At 42.1% G+C, this 16,638-nt stretch overlaps 1 protein-coding gene across 1 annotated transcript; it reads left to right on the top strand.

Annotated features, from left to right (window-relative positions):
• The first annotated feature begins 4,599 nt into the window (after positions 1-4,599).
• On the top strand, positions 4,600-10,209 carry LOC137272483 (uncharacterized). The gene is made up of 3 exons (XM_067804864.1): positions 4,600-4,676; positions 5,776-5,868; positions 6,459-10,209. The coding sequence occupies exons 2-3, from the start codon at positions 5,776-5,778 to the stop codon at positions 8,133-8,135; spliced, it is 1,770 nt and encodes a 589-aa protein (XP_067660965.1). The 5' UTR covers positions 4,600-4,676; the 3' UTR covers positions 8,136-10,209.
• Positions 10,210-16,638: the final 6,429 nt, after the last annotated feature.

Below are 16,638 nucleotides of genomic sequence, written 5' to 3'. Positions count from 1 at the left end.
ACTTCCAGGAATTGATGATAATACTATTAACAGCTTTGATGAGGCACATCAATACAAACGGAATTCTGTTAAACCTCTATTCAGGAAATAGTGCACTATATATATCCGCTATCTTCACTGATGTTGACGTTTGTGAATGGTTCTACGTGAAATGGAAACATCCATGATGCAGACATGTAATTGGTTGTTCAGGAAGTTATTTTGAAAATGTGAAGTACCTTTGCTGTTAATTATTTTTTTCAAAAATTTCAAATTGTTAACTTGAATTGAATTCTGTTAGACACTTCGTGTATGTATTATTATATGTATATACACACACGTCACACCTGTACAACCAAAGTTTACAAAGAAGACCAAATTATCGTCAACACAATATTCACTCCTGTTCTGGTCTTCCAACTTTCATTTCACTCTTCGTTGATGTTAATGGTCATGTGTCCTGTTGTCTATCGGGCAGATATGTTACGACAAACTCAGGGTTTCCACTAACCATACAAATGACTGAATGATTCCAAACAAATTAAAGTATGTTTCGTCACAAGATGTCTGTCTAAATACCTGTTGTCGTTTCTGATAAACAGATGGACGAGTTGAGAATATTTCAGTCGTGTTTGCCGGCACGTCGACGTATTTTCCGTTCAACCATCAGTACGAAAACCGGTGTATATACGGAAGAACGTGAATCCTGTGATATGGGGTAGGCGTTTACCTCTTTCAGACCGGATTGTGTCATATATGACGATTAATCAGCCATTAACACATGCAAAACACAACACTGTCAGCTGGAAAGTATCAACATCCGTTTGTCTTAGCGAGGCTGCGCCCTCTGACCTCTACCTCATGAGCTATTTATAGCAGAACACGTGCTCGTTTTGTCTACATGGGATAACATCATCTCGCAGCGAAAGAAAAACGTGTGCTGTTACTTATGTCATTGTTGAATTGAAATACTGTTAGCTATTACCTTAATAAGACCTATTTTTAAAGTGTTTGGTGTAAAAAATTCAAATAAATAAATAAATAAATAAATAAAGCGTCATCATCTTTAATATAGCAATAATTGATTCGCGCCCATCTCCACCTCTTGTTTGATTGCTGGAAATACACCGCGGAGCACCATAGAATACTAACTAGGAAATTGTACTGTCAGCCGCGGTGGCTGAGCAAGTTGGACTGCTGACTTAGTGTGCAGCAGCCGGAGGTTAGGTGCCTGAATCTGAGGGCATGAGTTCGAATCCCACATGGGACTCAATCCAACAAAATTACTAGAAACTGTACTTTACAAAGAAAATGTTAATCCCAAATATAAAATTACAATACTGTAATACCGATGTTTAGCGGTGGGGTCTACCATTGGTCTCATATACCATATATTGATTGCATACCAAGGAAAACAGATCGCGACCATCACTGCAAAAATCAGTGGTTCGCATCGTCGGATGTTTGTTGAACGAAAGTCACAAACGTAACACAGACAATGTAGCGACCGCCCCAGCGGTGCAGTGGTTAGAGCGTCCGCCTGGAGAGCTGAAGAACGCGGGTTCGATCCCAGGCCGCGATATACAAAAGACATTAAAATATGGTACATGTTGGTTCCTGGCGCTTGGCATTAATGGGTACAACCAGGAATATTCTACTCTCTGTTAGAATATCCCTGGTACAGCAACGACTGGTCGGCTAGCAGTCAGTATAATGTGTCAGGATAGGTATTCATGCTTACCTGTGGCACGGTACCTCAGTGAAGTGACAGTATAAAAACGATTTAAGTCTGGGCTAGTACAAGGAGCCACACATATACACGCATGTGCGTCGCCATATGAGCGAAATACGTTAAACCCCCTTTCACCTCATCTCCTTTTGTAGCACAAAATTGCGTGAAAGGAAGCATCTCGTAAGGTAATGCATTGATGCCGCACGAGAAGTGTGTGTGTCTACAGTCTGTTTTCATTTTCTTCCAACCCGTTTAGCCACGCATATCCTAAATGAAGCAAGTCTTGATTTCCTCAGGTTCTGACTCTCCAATGTCGCGAGGGCTGTTTTTCAGTTTAAAGGGAATTAATTGCTTCTATCAAAGTATGTTTATTCGGAGACCAAACACTAGTCTACCACCTTGAAAACCCTGAAAACATCAGTTACCCAGGTTTGGGCATACTCTCGGTCATTCGTACCCACTCGTTCCTTTCCGTAACCTTTCGGAAAGAAGCGAATAGTTACGAATGATTCATGCTCTGTTGTGTCCTGTTACACATTAGACTAATGCTTAGTTTGCGAATATATAATTTTGGTCGTAACAAACAAACCTGTTGAAATTGAAAAGGAGCCTAAGGGCGACCAGAGATTCCTGAGCCTGAGGAAATCTAGACTTGCTTTCTTTAGAGCCTCGGTACTGCGGGGAGGGACAGGCTGCAGGGAAAATGATGTGGTTCAGGGACTGTGAGACAGACTAGGGGCACATTATATGTTTCTCTGTTCCAAAACTATATTCAAACGAAAACTTCATAATCACATATTAAATATACGAAAATATAAATGAAATATTATGGAATATATAATATAATAGATTACAAAGGACACAAGAACGCGATATAGAGGTAGTCATTTATTTGCTAAGGTCGATATGATGAACTGAGAATAATCACAATGCCCCAAATCGGTTCCATGTTGTTACTGAATTTGTCAGTAATAGGCGTAAACAAAGTGAGAGGTCACTTAAATTAACCTGATGTTTCAAATGTTCAGTTGCGTGTATGACCACTCCTTTCGTTCACAACTGCCCAGCAACACCTCCACGGGCTGTCTGATGCATGTAAACTCAATACTGGGGAGTCAGTGCCATTGTTCCTGCAAAGCAGCACCAGGATCCTGCAACTTCTGGAGTTGGTTCTTGAGAGTGCGCAGACGTCTACCAAGAACATCCCAGATGTGCCCGGTCCAACTGAAATCAGATGACCTTGACGGCTAGTCAAACCGTTGTTTCCTGTTGTCTGTGGGTACATCCTGGTCAAGATGGCTGTATGGGGCCTGGCATTGTCATACTGAAATTGCAGACCAGTACCATGTGCTGTCATGATTGGAATAGGTTCGTGAGTAGTCGCGGTAACCTGCAGCATGATCCCAGATAACCAGAAGTCGGCACCAGGCTCTCTCACAGAAAGCACCCCAAACCATGGCTTCCGACCCCAAATCTGTCAACTTCCTGAACACTGAACATAGCGTTCACAGCGTCCGATCTACACTCTCGCCCTATGATCAGGAAATCTGAGGGTAAATCTTCATTCATCACTGAACCCGATTTCACGCAGTCTTCTGAGTCCATCGGAGGTGATGGGTCCACAGCAAACGCTGACGTCGATGTTATGGTGTAAACAATATTTAATCGACCCCTAACCTGCTCATTTCTGGTTCCTTCAGCCGCCAAAGAGCGGTTACGGAAGTGACATAACACAATCTTCCTAAGGCGATCATAGCAGCAGTTGTGCATGCAGTTGGCAGCGGAGTCTGTAAACCATAACAATCCGACAGCTGCACCCTATTGTCCTGCAACGTCAGTTACTGACGTTCCCGCCTCCCGACACGCAAACGGCACGTTCACGCTGCACATTTGAGAGCGGCGGCACTAGCGCTTTAAAGAACTTCTAAAGTCAATTTTTTGCTACTCTTTTTATCACTGGATATGAAAGACCTCTGGTTAGTCATACACGGAACACCATTTTTTTCACAAAAAAATGTGGTAAATTAATACCAAGCGCTCAAAAGTTGCGAAAAAGCCGTCTGCTTCTCTCTCTCTCCCGCAAACGAAACTGCAGACAGGTTACGTGACTCAGTCGCCAGAGCCCTACAGTGACGTTATAGAAGGAAAGTGTGGTTGGAACATGCGACCGAATACATGTACATTGATAAGATCACGTGACCAGTGGAACGTGAAAGGGTTTAGCATTATTGTGGCTGCACAACGTTTGTATTGACTTAAATGTGGTGTAATCAGTTTTCTTAATTAATATTTTCATTTACAAATATGAATTGTAAAGTTTAATTCTGACTCAGTATATATGGTGGAGGGTTTGTTAATAATAATAATCGACTCGGGACCAGAAAATCCAGAGATCAACATCAACAGCGTAGATCAATACTACTCGGAAGACTTAAATTTTTAAATTTACAGAGAGAGAGAGAGAGAGAGAGAGAGAGAGAGAGAGAGAGAGAGAGAGAGAGAGAGAGAGAGAGAGAGAGAGAGAGAGAGAGAGAGAGAGAGAGAGAGAGAGACACTTCTTGATCTACTTGATGTACCCTTCATAATATAATAAAGAAGCTGTTATCTATACAAATATCATTTATAAGATTCTCATTATTTATCAGCATCTAAGTCACACGGCAACCCGTCTCGACAATCTGTCACATCGACAAACGTTTTCTTCTACCAGTGTGTATATACACGCACGTGTTGTTTATCTCTGCATCACACCTTACCACGTCGGCAACAGCAACGATGTGTGTTGACGTGCTATTGACAAGGCGAAGCCCCGTGCCGTGTAAACATACCCTGTGACAGACAGCTGCGCTAAAAATAGAAGCATCACAGTGCAGAAAATCGATACTGCGCATGCGTATTGAATGCACAAGGTAATGGCCGGACCGAGTGTGTGTAACTTAACGCTTTCGTGTCGGGGATATTTAAGGTGGGTTTGGGCGATTACGCTGTATGTTATGTCGTATCTTATATCCTATTGTGTGTTCATGCAATGTCGGAAATGGTTTTGTACTGCGGTGTAAAAATACACACTAGGTGCAAGCATACTGGTTGGGTTTACACCAGCTGGCGTCCAGGTCACAATGACCCAGTCATGTTGTCACAATGGATGCGAGGGGCACTGTCCTCTGTTGTTTACAGGGTTAATTTCCGTTAAATGTATATTATTATTTTGTAGTTTTTAATGGAATTGTTATACTTATTTCGCTTATGTTTGCTATTAGAACCACTCTCATTAAGTGTGTTTAATTCATACCTTCTTTGCTAATACTTTCTTCAGTGTTGTATCACACGTCTCGGCGCTGAACACATGCTGTCATTTTGTGTTATAGTGAGGGAAATGGGCAGATGTTGTGTTATGGTGGGGGCTCAATAGAATGCACAGATTATTTTTACCCGTTTTCACGGGAGTTTCAATAATCTTTCAGGACACATGTTGAATTTTATCGAACTGTAAATTGTATTGGTTTCTGCATAAAAAAAATATTGTTGAAAAGCCAGCACATAAACACGGGAAATTGCGAATTTGTAAGAAAGATAAGCAAACAGGGGGAGGCGCGGTACCCGAGTACTGAATGACTATATACATGTATGGACTTTCTTTCTGAATCACCTATATCCTCTTAATTCAAACTGGAGATCTAATATTTGTTATGCACTGTTACTACTACTACCATATCACCTCTAGTACTAATGGGGCGGTGGGATAGCGTTAGTTCACTTGTCGCGCTTCAGACCCGATTCCCCATATTGGGACAGGGTATGAAGCACGATTCCCCATATTGGGACAGGGTATGAAGCACCTCCACCGAGATATTGCTGGAACATTGCTAAAAGCAGAGCTGTGTTGATCACTGAGTTTGATCCTAACTGACATATTTACATGCCACCGTCTTATTGCTAGAATGCTGCCGTGTGCGTCGTTAAAAACGTTTACAATTACCTGTATTAAAGATGAACTGCGCAGGTGGCAAATATATTTATCGAGTGTCGAAAAAATAAACAACTCACTCACTCACTCTGTGCAGATGTACGCTGTCCGGAGTGTGCTGGTCAAGTGTGGTGATTCTCAGAAGGCTGTCCAACTGAAAGAACCGTGGACGAGACAGCACCTCATGACGGTAAGTGACTAACAGTCAGCGCATATTCACACTAAAAGCAGTCTCCTTCCCTCGTCTGGTCGGTTTGGTTTCAGGACATGTTGTGTGAAGCGTTAGTAAAATCCTGATGTGAACACCCAAATCCCTCAGCAGTTGACGTGGCTAACTAGTTTGGTTGCTTTGTTGTTTTACGCCGCATGTATGGCGGCTGTCTGTAAATAACTGAGTCTGGACCAGATAATCCAGGGATCAACAGCATGAACATCGATCACGCAACTTAGATACGATGACTTGACAGCGAACTTACCATCCGTTATATTTTGATAATGAATAAAGTTATGTCATAACACCTACTAACAGTCTCAGTTGTTAGGCCCTTAGGTAGCCCAGGGGGTACACCCATCCCAGAAAATTTTACAGATTATATTTTATGCATCAAAGTATTGATATGACACTCTTTTAACATGGATAGTTAACTTCGGTCGTGCTGGCTATTTAAACTCCCAGTAATACATTTTACAAAACATATACCCAAGGTTATCTAACAGGTCTTGATGTAACAGTAATTCTGTTGCAAAACACTGAAAAACTATTCATTTCTACTTTGGCAGATTATTCTGGAGCGGTTCAACTTGCCCCCTGCCACGCCCACTTTGCTGCAGGTTTATGACCCCAGCTGGGAGGCGTATGTTGACCTTGAAGATGGCGACGACATCCCAGACCGCAGCAGAGTCACCTGTATCGTTAACCCCAACATCTACAGCTCTGACGTGAAACTCGACCAGTGTTCCCACCGAGGAGGGACCACTCAGAACAAGGACATCCGTTTCACCTACTCGAATAACGCTTCCCCCAAGTTTGACTCGTTGAAGTCTGAGAAATGCGTGCAGTTGCCTTACGGGCGACAGTACTCAGACTCCAGCGTTAAAATACCATTCCAAACTAACGAACGATCCTTTTATGCACATCCAGTTCACGAGAACAACGTATCAAGTGACAGAGTTGTGCTTCAAACACATGAACCGGAAACTGATGCCCTTCCCTCAGCGCCACCTGGTGTTTCAGTGCCAAACTCCACATCACCCTTTTCGGACGGAAGTCCGGCTCAGGACGAACCGGAAGATGCAGACGGACCCCTCACTATTGATCTGTCTGGTGAGGAGTTAGTTCCCTTGTCTGATGATGGTCAGAATGATCCAGAGGACCTCGAGTATATGCCTGAGGTGCATTTCCAGACGTCATCTTGGCCATGCCCTTATGTTCTTCCGAGTGACATATTTCCTCAGAAGCTAAAGAGAGCGCTAGAGAACCAGGAACAGCTGGACTGGTCCTTGAGGCACATCCTGGTCCAAGGGATCGCCGACTCCATCTTGAGGTACACAACCTATCCTTCACAGTCTCAGAAGAAAGAGGTCATATCTGCTCTGTTTGAAAGGTACCCCTACCTCGCTATCGACGGAGCAAGCAGCTTCAAGCGGTGGAGTCACATCTTCACGGAGAAATTCAAGAACATACGACGAAAGATGAACACACCGGAAGTTGTTCGGCGGAAACGGAAACGAAGTGAAGAAAGGCAGTCTGAATTTCCGGCTGTGGTTGGTGACAGATTTGTCACTGGATTTGTCAAAAATGACGCGTTTGACGATGAATCTTTGGACATTCAGGTTTATGAGAACTCCTCCCCCATCAATGCATCACAAACTGACGACAGCAGCCAAGATAAAGACCCAGCGCACCAGGCAGAGGAAGCCCTGCACCCGTCCTACTCCCATTCCACAGTGCCAAGTAGACCTTCCATAAACGACGCCTTTAACGCCAACACGAGGCGAGAAGAAATCATATCTCAGTTTGAAAACAGCTTCGGAAACAATCCTCTGAGTTGGCCTCATCCGTACACATTACCAAAAAAGCTATTTCCTCCCGTTCTGCTCAACGCTCTGGAATCAAAGCAAGTTTTGGACGGTCCAAAAATGAATCTTCTCATTCGGTGTTTGTCAGACGGGATCCAGCCGTACACGATCATCCCGAGTGTCAAACAGCGGGAGGAGGTTGTGGAGAAGCTGGTAAGTGAGTACCCGCAACTGAGAGACAACACCACTACTGGGTGGAACTCTCATTTCATCAAACTGTCCGAGAGGTTCAAGAACATTAGGAGGCGCATTATGCCTGGGAGACGGTCCCGTACATTCCACAACTCAGCATTTGCAGTTCATCACATTCCTCCTCAACCTTCCCCCGGTGAGACGGGTTCGGTGGATATAAGTAACATTAAGATTGAGATAAACTGAGAAGAGAGACTCAGTATTGCTGGCTATCGATGTAGATGTGATCTATTATCGATAGATATCGGAAACGTAACTGTGAGCTAAATAGCCAAAAATATACTGAACAGCTTCTCTGAAACTGAAACGCATCTCTTTTTTTGTCAAGGTGTTAAATAGGATACATAAACGTGAACGCTTACATTTATGAGATTTCATTTTCTCGAAATAATCATCTTTTTTGCTGTTCAGTATATCCGAAATAAATAGATACATTTCATATCACGAATAGATTATTAGCAAAACAGTGTTCTGAACAAAATTTAGACGCTGACGGTGAATAAAGTCCCAATTTGCATATTGAGTGAGAAACGTTTTTCTATCACAAAAGTTACTTTACGATATTATCGATAACACAGTTTATATCGATACTTATTAATACTTTTCTCTATCAGTGATATTTTCGATCAGTTTAACCAGCCCTGGGAAGAGAGTTGTCACTTTATAATGTTCATCTACACTGTACATCTATTTATTTGAACAGATACTCTATACGAGTAAAATATCATGAAAATAAGTAATTATATAAACAAAGGAGAGAGAAATTTGCCTTTTCTTGTTGAACATCATTTAGAGATTTTCTCCTGGTGTGAACATGTTGACGTTTTCACTCTTGGCGTCACTCATGAAATTGTCAACTTTTCCCGGTTACTCTTTGAGATTAATCGATGAGTGAGTTAGTGAGTGAGTTTAGTTTTACGCCTTTTACGCTACCTAAACAATAATTCCGCAGTATCACGGGGGGCATCAGAAATGGGTTTCATACATTGTTCCCATGTATGGAATCGAAACCATGTTTTCGACGTGACGAGCGAACGCTTCAACCTCCAGGCTATCACAGTACTACAGCAAGTTTTGTTGCTGGCTGTATTTTGGCGAACTGAACATGAAGAATATATACAAACTGTGTGAGGAAGGAGTTACCACGGGCATCATGTTAACAGTTGACTTTAATGTTTTAAGCGTGCGGGGAAGTAAAAAACGGTTGATACTGTGTGTAAATTCCAAACAACCAATTATTTCACAGACTTTTTAACACGATTTTAAGTCAGTACTCACATGCGCGCATAAACCATTTTGCCTGGTAAGCCAATCACGCGAAATTCCTTTGTTTCGCATTAAGTAACTGACTATTGATTTTCTGGAGAGTGGGTAAATGTAGTTTTACGCCGTTTTTGGCAACTGGGACACAGAAAAGTGAGTTTCATACATTGATCCCTTGTGGGAAATCGAATCCGGGTCTTCTAGCGAGCGCCTCTACCTTTAAGCTACCCAACCGCCCCGAAAAACGGTATATACGCTTTCTAACATACTACTCTGTAATATCTGGAAAAGTCCGAAAAAAATCATGTGCGGTATATTTCCCTCAAGCCGGGCCCATTTTCTGACAGATGCACTTTCTAGTACGACTCTGGTGTATAATTATGTTGGACGCCCATCGGAGATTTACCCTTTAAACAAGAAACGCGATGGGCGAACACATTAACCACTAGGCTACCCCACCGTCCTGCTGAAACCTGAGGATGAATTAACGCAGCTATGTGGAACAGGAACTGATGAGATGAACTGAGGCTGATATATAAATATGGCAGAGGCACGAAGTGTAATAACCTGTTCAATGTCGTGTAGTCTTTAGCTTTGCCAGAATGCTTGCCATCTTTGTCATGTTTCAATGATTAAATAGCAAGCCTTTTTGTGTTTGCACTTTGTTAAGGTGTAAGGTGGGCGGTGGGATAGTCTCGTGGTTAAAGTGTTCGCTCGTCACGATGAAGGGCCGGGTTCGATTCCCCACATGGGTACAAAGTGTGAAGCCCATTTCTGGTGCCCCCCGCCGTAATCTTGATTGAATATTGCTAAAGGCAGCGTAAAACCATATTCACTCACTCACTCGGGGACCGATACCTTGTCGGCTATCATAGCACTCCTCTCCCCGATTTTTCGTAACAAACTATGAGTCATGACCTGAGTCTGAAGTTTGTCTCAATTTGGATAAAAGTCTGCAAAATGTGTTGTTCAAAATATACTCGTTTCAAAAGTCAAACATTTTATGTTAGGTGTTTATGTTACTGCACTTTTTTTTGCCGGTTATAATATAGCGTTATTGAAGAAACAAGGACCCACATCGGGAGAAAGGAAATTCCGCATATCCAGGACTATCGTAAGTCGATGATAAAGTTATGACAGTCGAAGCGGGTCTTGTTCGATAGACCTCGAAATCATGGCACCCAAGGAGCTGCTTTTTCTGGTAGTAATATTTATTATTTAAATTGTTGTCGTAAACGTAAGAATGCTGCAATAACGTCCGTTGCTTGTTCCAACGCACGTCCATGTAATCCCGTGTATTCTCGCTGAAGTCTCATATTTGTTTTTAACGATGATTTCGACTTCATGGAAGTGAGGCAATACTATCCTAAGCGTCGTTACTATGTTATTCATAGTAACAAGTGAATGAGTGAGTGAGTGAGTTTAGTTTTATCCGCTTTTAGCATTGCTGCAGTATCACACTGGGGGACACCAGAAATGGGTTTCACACATTCTCCCCGTGTCGGGAATCGAACCCGGATCTTCGGCGTTACGAGCGAACACTTGTACCACAAAGCTACCCCAGTCATTCTTCCTTTGAAGGAATATGACTACAGGTGCCGTCCTGTCCCAAACTGTGGCGCCTGGAACTATTTATGGATCATATGCCGAAGGACTGAAAGAGTTGCTCGACGTCCTATCCGGGGGAATCTAGCTCCAAAACATATCGGCCTTCAGAACACTACAACCACCGTGTCTGCCAGTCTTTGCATGACGGGACTGATTCGTTAATGTACACGACGTCCCCATTTGCACACGTCGTTGCCCGAAATGGACTTCCTGACAGCGTCATTAGTGGGCTGAATTTTGAATACAACATCATCGATTTTGAATCCAGTCAATGCCAGTACAAAGATAGCCGATCTCGGTCCAATTAGTCTCGACCAATCAAATGACAGAAAACGTACTGCCGATCAATGGGCGATATTCGCCGCAAATGTTGACATTACATGGAATGGGTAAGAAGGTCTTTGATGGTGGAATGGCTTTAGTGGGCGACTTGCTGCCCGGATGCAGAGCGAGCAGGGGAGCAAATGCTTGTCAAGTCATGACTCGAGTCAGCTGAAGTTTCAGAGGACACGCTGATCCTGTAAGCAAGGTCTTAGTGTAGTCACCAGTAATGTAAGTGACTGAATACTGCTTTATGCCACATTTGCAATTTTTAAGTTGATATTCGTTCCGTTTGTTTGTCGTTTAAAGCCGCACTGAGCAATACATCCACTATGTCAGTGGTTTTAAACAATCAGATCTGAACCAGACATCCAGGGATCAACACCATGAGCATCGATCTACGCAACAATATAGAAGAACAAGAAGAAAGGTTTTATAAATTCTATTCTGACAATGCAAAAAAACCCCCAAAACAACAAAAACAAACAAACAAACAACAACAGCAACAACAACAACAAAAAAAAACAAAAAAAACCAAAAAAAACAACAAAAAAAAAACAGAAAAAACGGTTAAGGTCCGGGTAAGACATTTGCATGACATCGTTTTTTGTTGTTTAACCCTTTAACCCTTATGGTCAGTATTTCAGCCATATATTCGTGTTTGGACTACACAAACAGATGACTTATAAATTCTATACTGACAATGACGCGTGAGCTACGCTTTGTTTGAACAAAAAACGCAAAAAACCCCAAAACAACAAAAACAAACAAACAAACAAACAAACAACAACAACAACAAAAAACAAACAGAAAAAACGGTTAAGGTCCGGGTAAGACATTTGCATGACATCGGTTTTTGTTGTTTAACCCTTAAACCCTTATGGTCAGTATTTCAGCCATATATTCGTGTTTGGACTACACAAACAGATGACTGATATTCTGAGGACCAGAGGTCATATGTCTACGACGGCGCAAGACTCTTGGTTCGCTTCGCTCCTCATACAGACAAGGGTCACTGCTGGCCTTTTCTGTCTTGTCTACCGATAAACCTTCATCCTTGATAGTGATTCAATTTCCTTCAAGATGGATTGGAGCTTTCGTGCTCGATTGTCTTCTCGAATATTCAATGAATAAATTTGATTATATCAACATGCATTGTCCAATTCGCAAACATGAAATATCAATACAACGTATCTCATGACATCGTAAGTCGACTGCGTGTATGCATTGATAGCAGAACTGAGACTTCAATGGTCGAACAAACGTAATATGACACAGACTGTTTTCCTTCAGATGGCAAACAATTGTTTGAAATACTGAAACATGTGCAAGACATATTGATTATGGGTCAGGGTTCGATTCCTAACAAGAGTAACGTGTAAAAAATGGTTTCTCTTTCAACGCTCCTGGAACGTTACAGTAAAAAGTGGCTTAATCTATATCCAGTCACACGAACCGGCTCGGTAAACCTTGTCGCATCTGGACAATGCTGTATACCAAAGTATATTAATATTTTCCATCTTATCATAGTCGGGTTATAGCCAACTGTATCTGCTGAGTCAACATATTTCAGGCTTTGTTTTCCCCCGTAAGACCTGGACCCTTATTCTCGAAACATTCGTATCCCTGAAAATTCTTCACTTCAATGTGTATCCAATGCGTTAATAATGCTCTTAAGAAGTTCGTCGGGCTACGGACGTTGCGAGAATGGCTGGCCTCGGCTAGAACTTATATTTCATAAGGCATGCCTGTCGTAAGAGACGACTAACGGGATCGGGTGGTTTTGACTTGTTTGACCCATGGCATCGTGTCCCAATAGCGTAGATCTTTGCTCATGCTGTTGAACACTGGATTGTCTGGTTCGGACTCGACTATTTACATATCGATATCGTATAGCTGGAATATTACTGAGTGCGGCGTTAAACACCAAACAGTAAAAAGCCACACCCAACACTTAAAAATACTGATATATTAGCTTTAATCAGATACCATAAATCATAATCTGACGTTTACATTTTTACGCTTGAGTTTTCAGAAATCCTGTTTGAAACAGTCGACACTGGTTGATTATCAACAGCAATTGCCATTTCTGTACATCATATGCCAGAACACGTAATCAAATAGAGTTCCATCGAACCGCAGAAACGACTCCCGCGGGAGTAAAAGCACACAGACAATTTGCTTCTAATAAAAGCCTACTTTAACAAAACAATAAACCATTTCACCGTATTGATCAGTGCTGACGACAGTAACTGCAGACCTCTCGACGTCGTACCTGTGTGATATGAAACAATGATATTGTGGTATGCTTCGCTCTCAGCTTCAAGGCTCGTTACGTCATTCCAACAGGATAGCGATATCGACTGGAAGTCATTTATAGATGGATTATTTCTGTAAATCAAACATCGCCATTAGTTGCCATAGCAACTGATCCATTGGAAATTGATTTACGTGTTTGATGACAAAATCTCAGAAGGTGAGTGGGTGTTTCTTTCACTTGACTTGTTGGTGTTAATTCATGTCAGGCGTCGGTTATCTAAGAAAATCGAATTCACCTGTTTCAGTTGCGTCTGTGTAAGCCAGGTGGACTTATGCCTCACCCGTGCCACCTGCCTTCGCTGACTACCCGTTGATCATATGGCCAGGGGTGGTCCTATGATCATTAACGCCAGCATAGCTGGACGGTAACGCTTTCTTTACGCTACCCTGGGTGTTGGGTTGTTGGATTGTTGGGTTTGGATGGTAGATGGGTGGTAGGGGATGAGGTTTGGGTTGTTGGGGTTAGGTTAGAGACATTCCAGGCGTCCAACGTGGCAATTCCATGTGCAGGGCTATCTGAAACCTTCACTTGTCGGGAATATAGTGCTTGTTTTGTCAACAACATGCCTGAACTCGAGCGTATTCACATGGTGTGAAATATGTGTGACCTGCACCAAATATGACATTTTTGGGTAATTCATTTGCAAACTGTGAGTGGGTACACCACTTTTGGCAATATTTCAGCACAATCACAGAGGTGGACACCAGAAACGGACTTCACACATTATGCCCATGTGGGTAATCGAACGTGGGATTTCGGCGTGACGAGCGAACACTCCAACCACTGGGCTACTACACTGCCCAATAAACTGTGACTGAACTGAGCAGTGACATGATTTAGATAGCCTATATCTGCAGATATCACTGTTTGATGTGTGTGTTTTTTTTAACACAGACACAGACACAGACACAGACACAGACAGACCACGTTTCTTAAGATCACATGTTTGTATGGTCGTTCGCTTTACAGTTTATTCAACAAGAAGACAGCTTACTTTATGAAAAACAAAGCAAAACAAAACAAAAAAACAATAACAACTTCAACAATCGTCCCCTCGTCCCTTCTCTTAAATATTACTGAATACAACATGTAACTACAACAGAAAATTGATTGGATACAGACAGGCGACTTACTTTGTGCGTGCCACTTGTGCATGTTACTTGCATTCATTTGCTTAACAAATGTTTCCTTACATGACACGTGGATTACAAATTCTATGTACTTACATATTTTATGTACTTGTAACGTTTCAATGCTACTTCTTGCTACTTTCTTGGAGAACCCGGGCACTCTCCTGATCTGCGCCAACAGATCAGGAGGTACCAAACCAAGGGCACCGAGAACAATAGGGAGCCTGACGACAGTGTACTTGGGATGCAAGCGAGACATTTCAAAGGCGAGCTCCGCATATTTAGCATGCTTTTCCTGAATCTTTCCAATCAAATTGCTGTCAAAAGGGACAGAAAATTCAAGGTTATAAATAATTTCATTGGCTTTATCAAAAAGGACAAGATCAGGTTTGTTGCTGGAAATCGCCTCAGGCTGTATATTGGCCTATTCCAGAGAAGTTTGAAAGCATCATTTTCCAGGACGCCCTGGACATGTTTAGGTCGTACCATGGATGGACCACGGGGTCAAAGGCACAGGCATGGCAGAGACGATAATAAAAGCAGCAAGCCATGCCATCATGTCTTTTAAGATATGCTCTTTGTGCCAAGGAAGGGCATCCACTGACAAGGTGTTGGACAGTCTGTGTGAATTCATTGCACAGTCGACATTTCATGTTAACATTTTGGTTACGAATCACATTCTGCGATTTCGAGTGGGAAGTGATTGGTCCTGAGCAGCCAAAAGGAAGCCCTCAGTTTCACATGTGAGACCAGCCGACTTCATCCAGGCGAAGGAGTCAGTTGGACTGCATGTGCACACGATGCAATGGCTTCTCAGACAGTCCCTCCACAAAGGACTTCACCTGGTTTACTCCCATCGCTGTACCGTCCAGCAGTACATCACCATCAACAAATACAATTTCAAATTTCAGATTGTGTCCAACAACATTGGCAAGCTTTAAGTAGCTGTGGAATCGGGTTGTTATTATGTAGATAGTGTTACTTTGCTTCGGAAAATGTTGAAATGAACATGGATGAAGAAAGATCAAGTTGACTTTTTTTCAATGAGATGCAGAGTTAGACGCAGTGTTTCGCATCAGCTAATACATTTCCACAACAAGGGGAAATTAAAATATGAAGTCCTTTTAATATTTATTGATAACTCTTTGTCAGAATCAGGCACTTGATAACATTAGCTTGATAGCTAAAGAATTTACGTTTACATAAAATTGTTAACGGTTAGCCAATTTACTACTATGGGTGTCGGTCAGACAAGTGTGAACGAGTCTGATAAAGTTGCTTGAATATACCTGGGGCCCGCTTCACAAAGCTCTCGTAACCTTAAGGTCCTCGGAGCACCACTTCCCCTGTACGGTAACATAGGCGGTACTCATGTTACAAGAAAAGTCACGAGATCTTTGGATTACGACAGAGGGTTTACGACAGATTAGTGAAACCGGTCCCTGATATACAGGCGAGCCAAATTGTTGAAGTGTTAGTTATTTTTAAGAAACGAATTATCCACGATAAGAACGTCTTTGATAAACATCAAGTGATGCCTTGCTTCGATACAGATTCCAGTAGCGTCAAGATGGTATCTTAAGCATTATTTTTAAAATGATGGGCAAGCCTTCAATACTATCTACATGTGAGGCTTTGTAACGAATACGAAATACATGGCTTGCTACGCACCTGATCGTTGTCAAGCAGGGATGATACTTGGCACGTAAAAAGCTATGAACTGGTCAAAGAATCGAACAGTGCTAAAATACGTCAGGAAACTAGTATAAACGGTTGTAGCTTAGACCATTCCCAGATTGAAATCTTTGACACTAGGGTCCACTTGCTCAAAGCGATCTTAACCATATGATCATCATAAGACAATCTTAGAGAATGGAAGTATGTCTTAACCTGACTCGTATCACACTTTCTTGACAACGATATAAGTATCTGCATCGAAGCGTCACATCACCTGAATAGTAATAGGAATAGTAATAGTAATATTAATAGTAATAATAATAGGAATAGGAATAGGAATAGGAATAATCCGTTCACATGGCGCTCATAT

Source organism: Haliotis asinina, chromosome 2, assembly GCF_037392515.1.
Source record: "Haliotis asinina isolate JCU_RB_2024 chromosome 2, JCU_Hal_asi_v2, whole genome shotgun sequence".
Taxonomy (NCBI): Eukaryota; Metazoa; Mollusca; class Gastropoda; order Lepetellida; family Haliotidae; genus Haliotis; species Haliotis asinina.
This window is presented reverse-complemented; position numbering and strand designations above follow the sequence as displayed.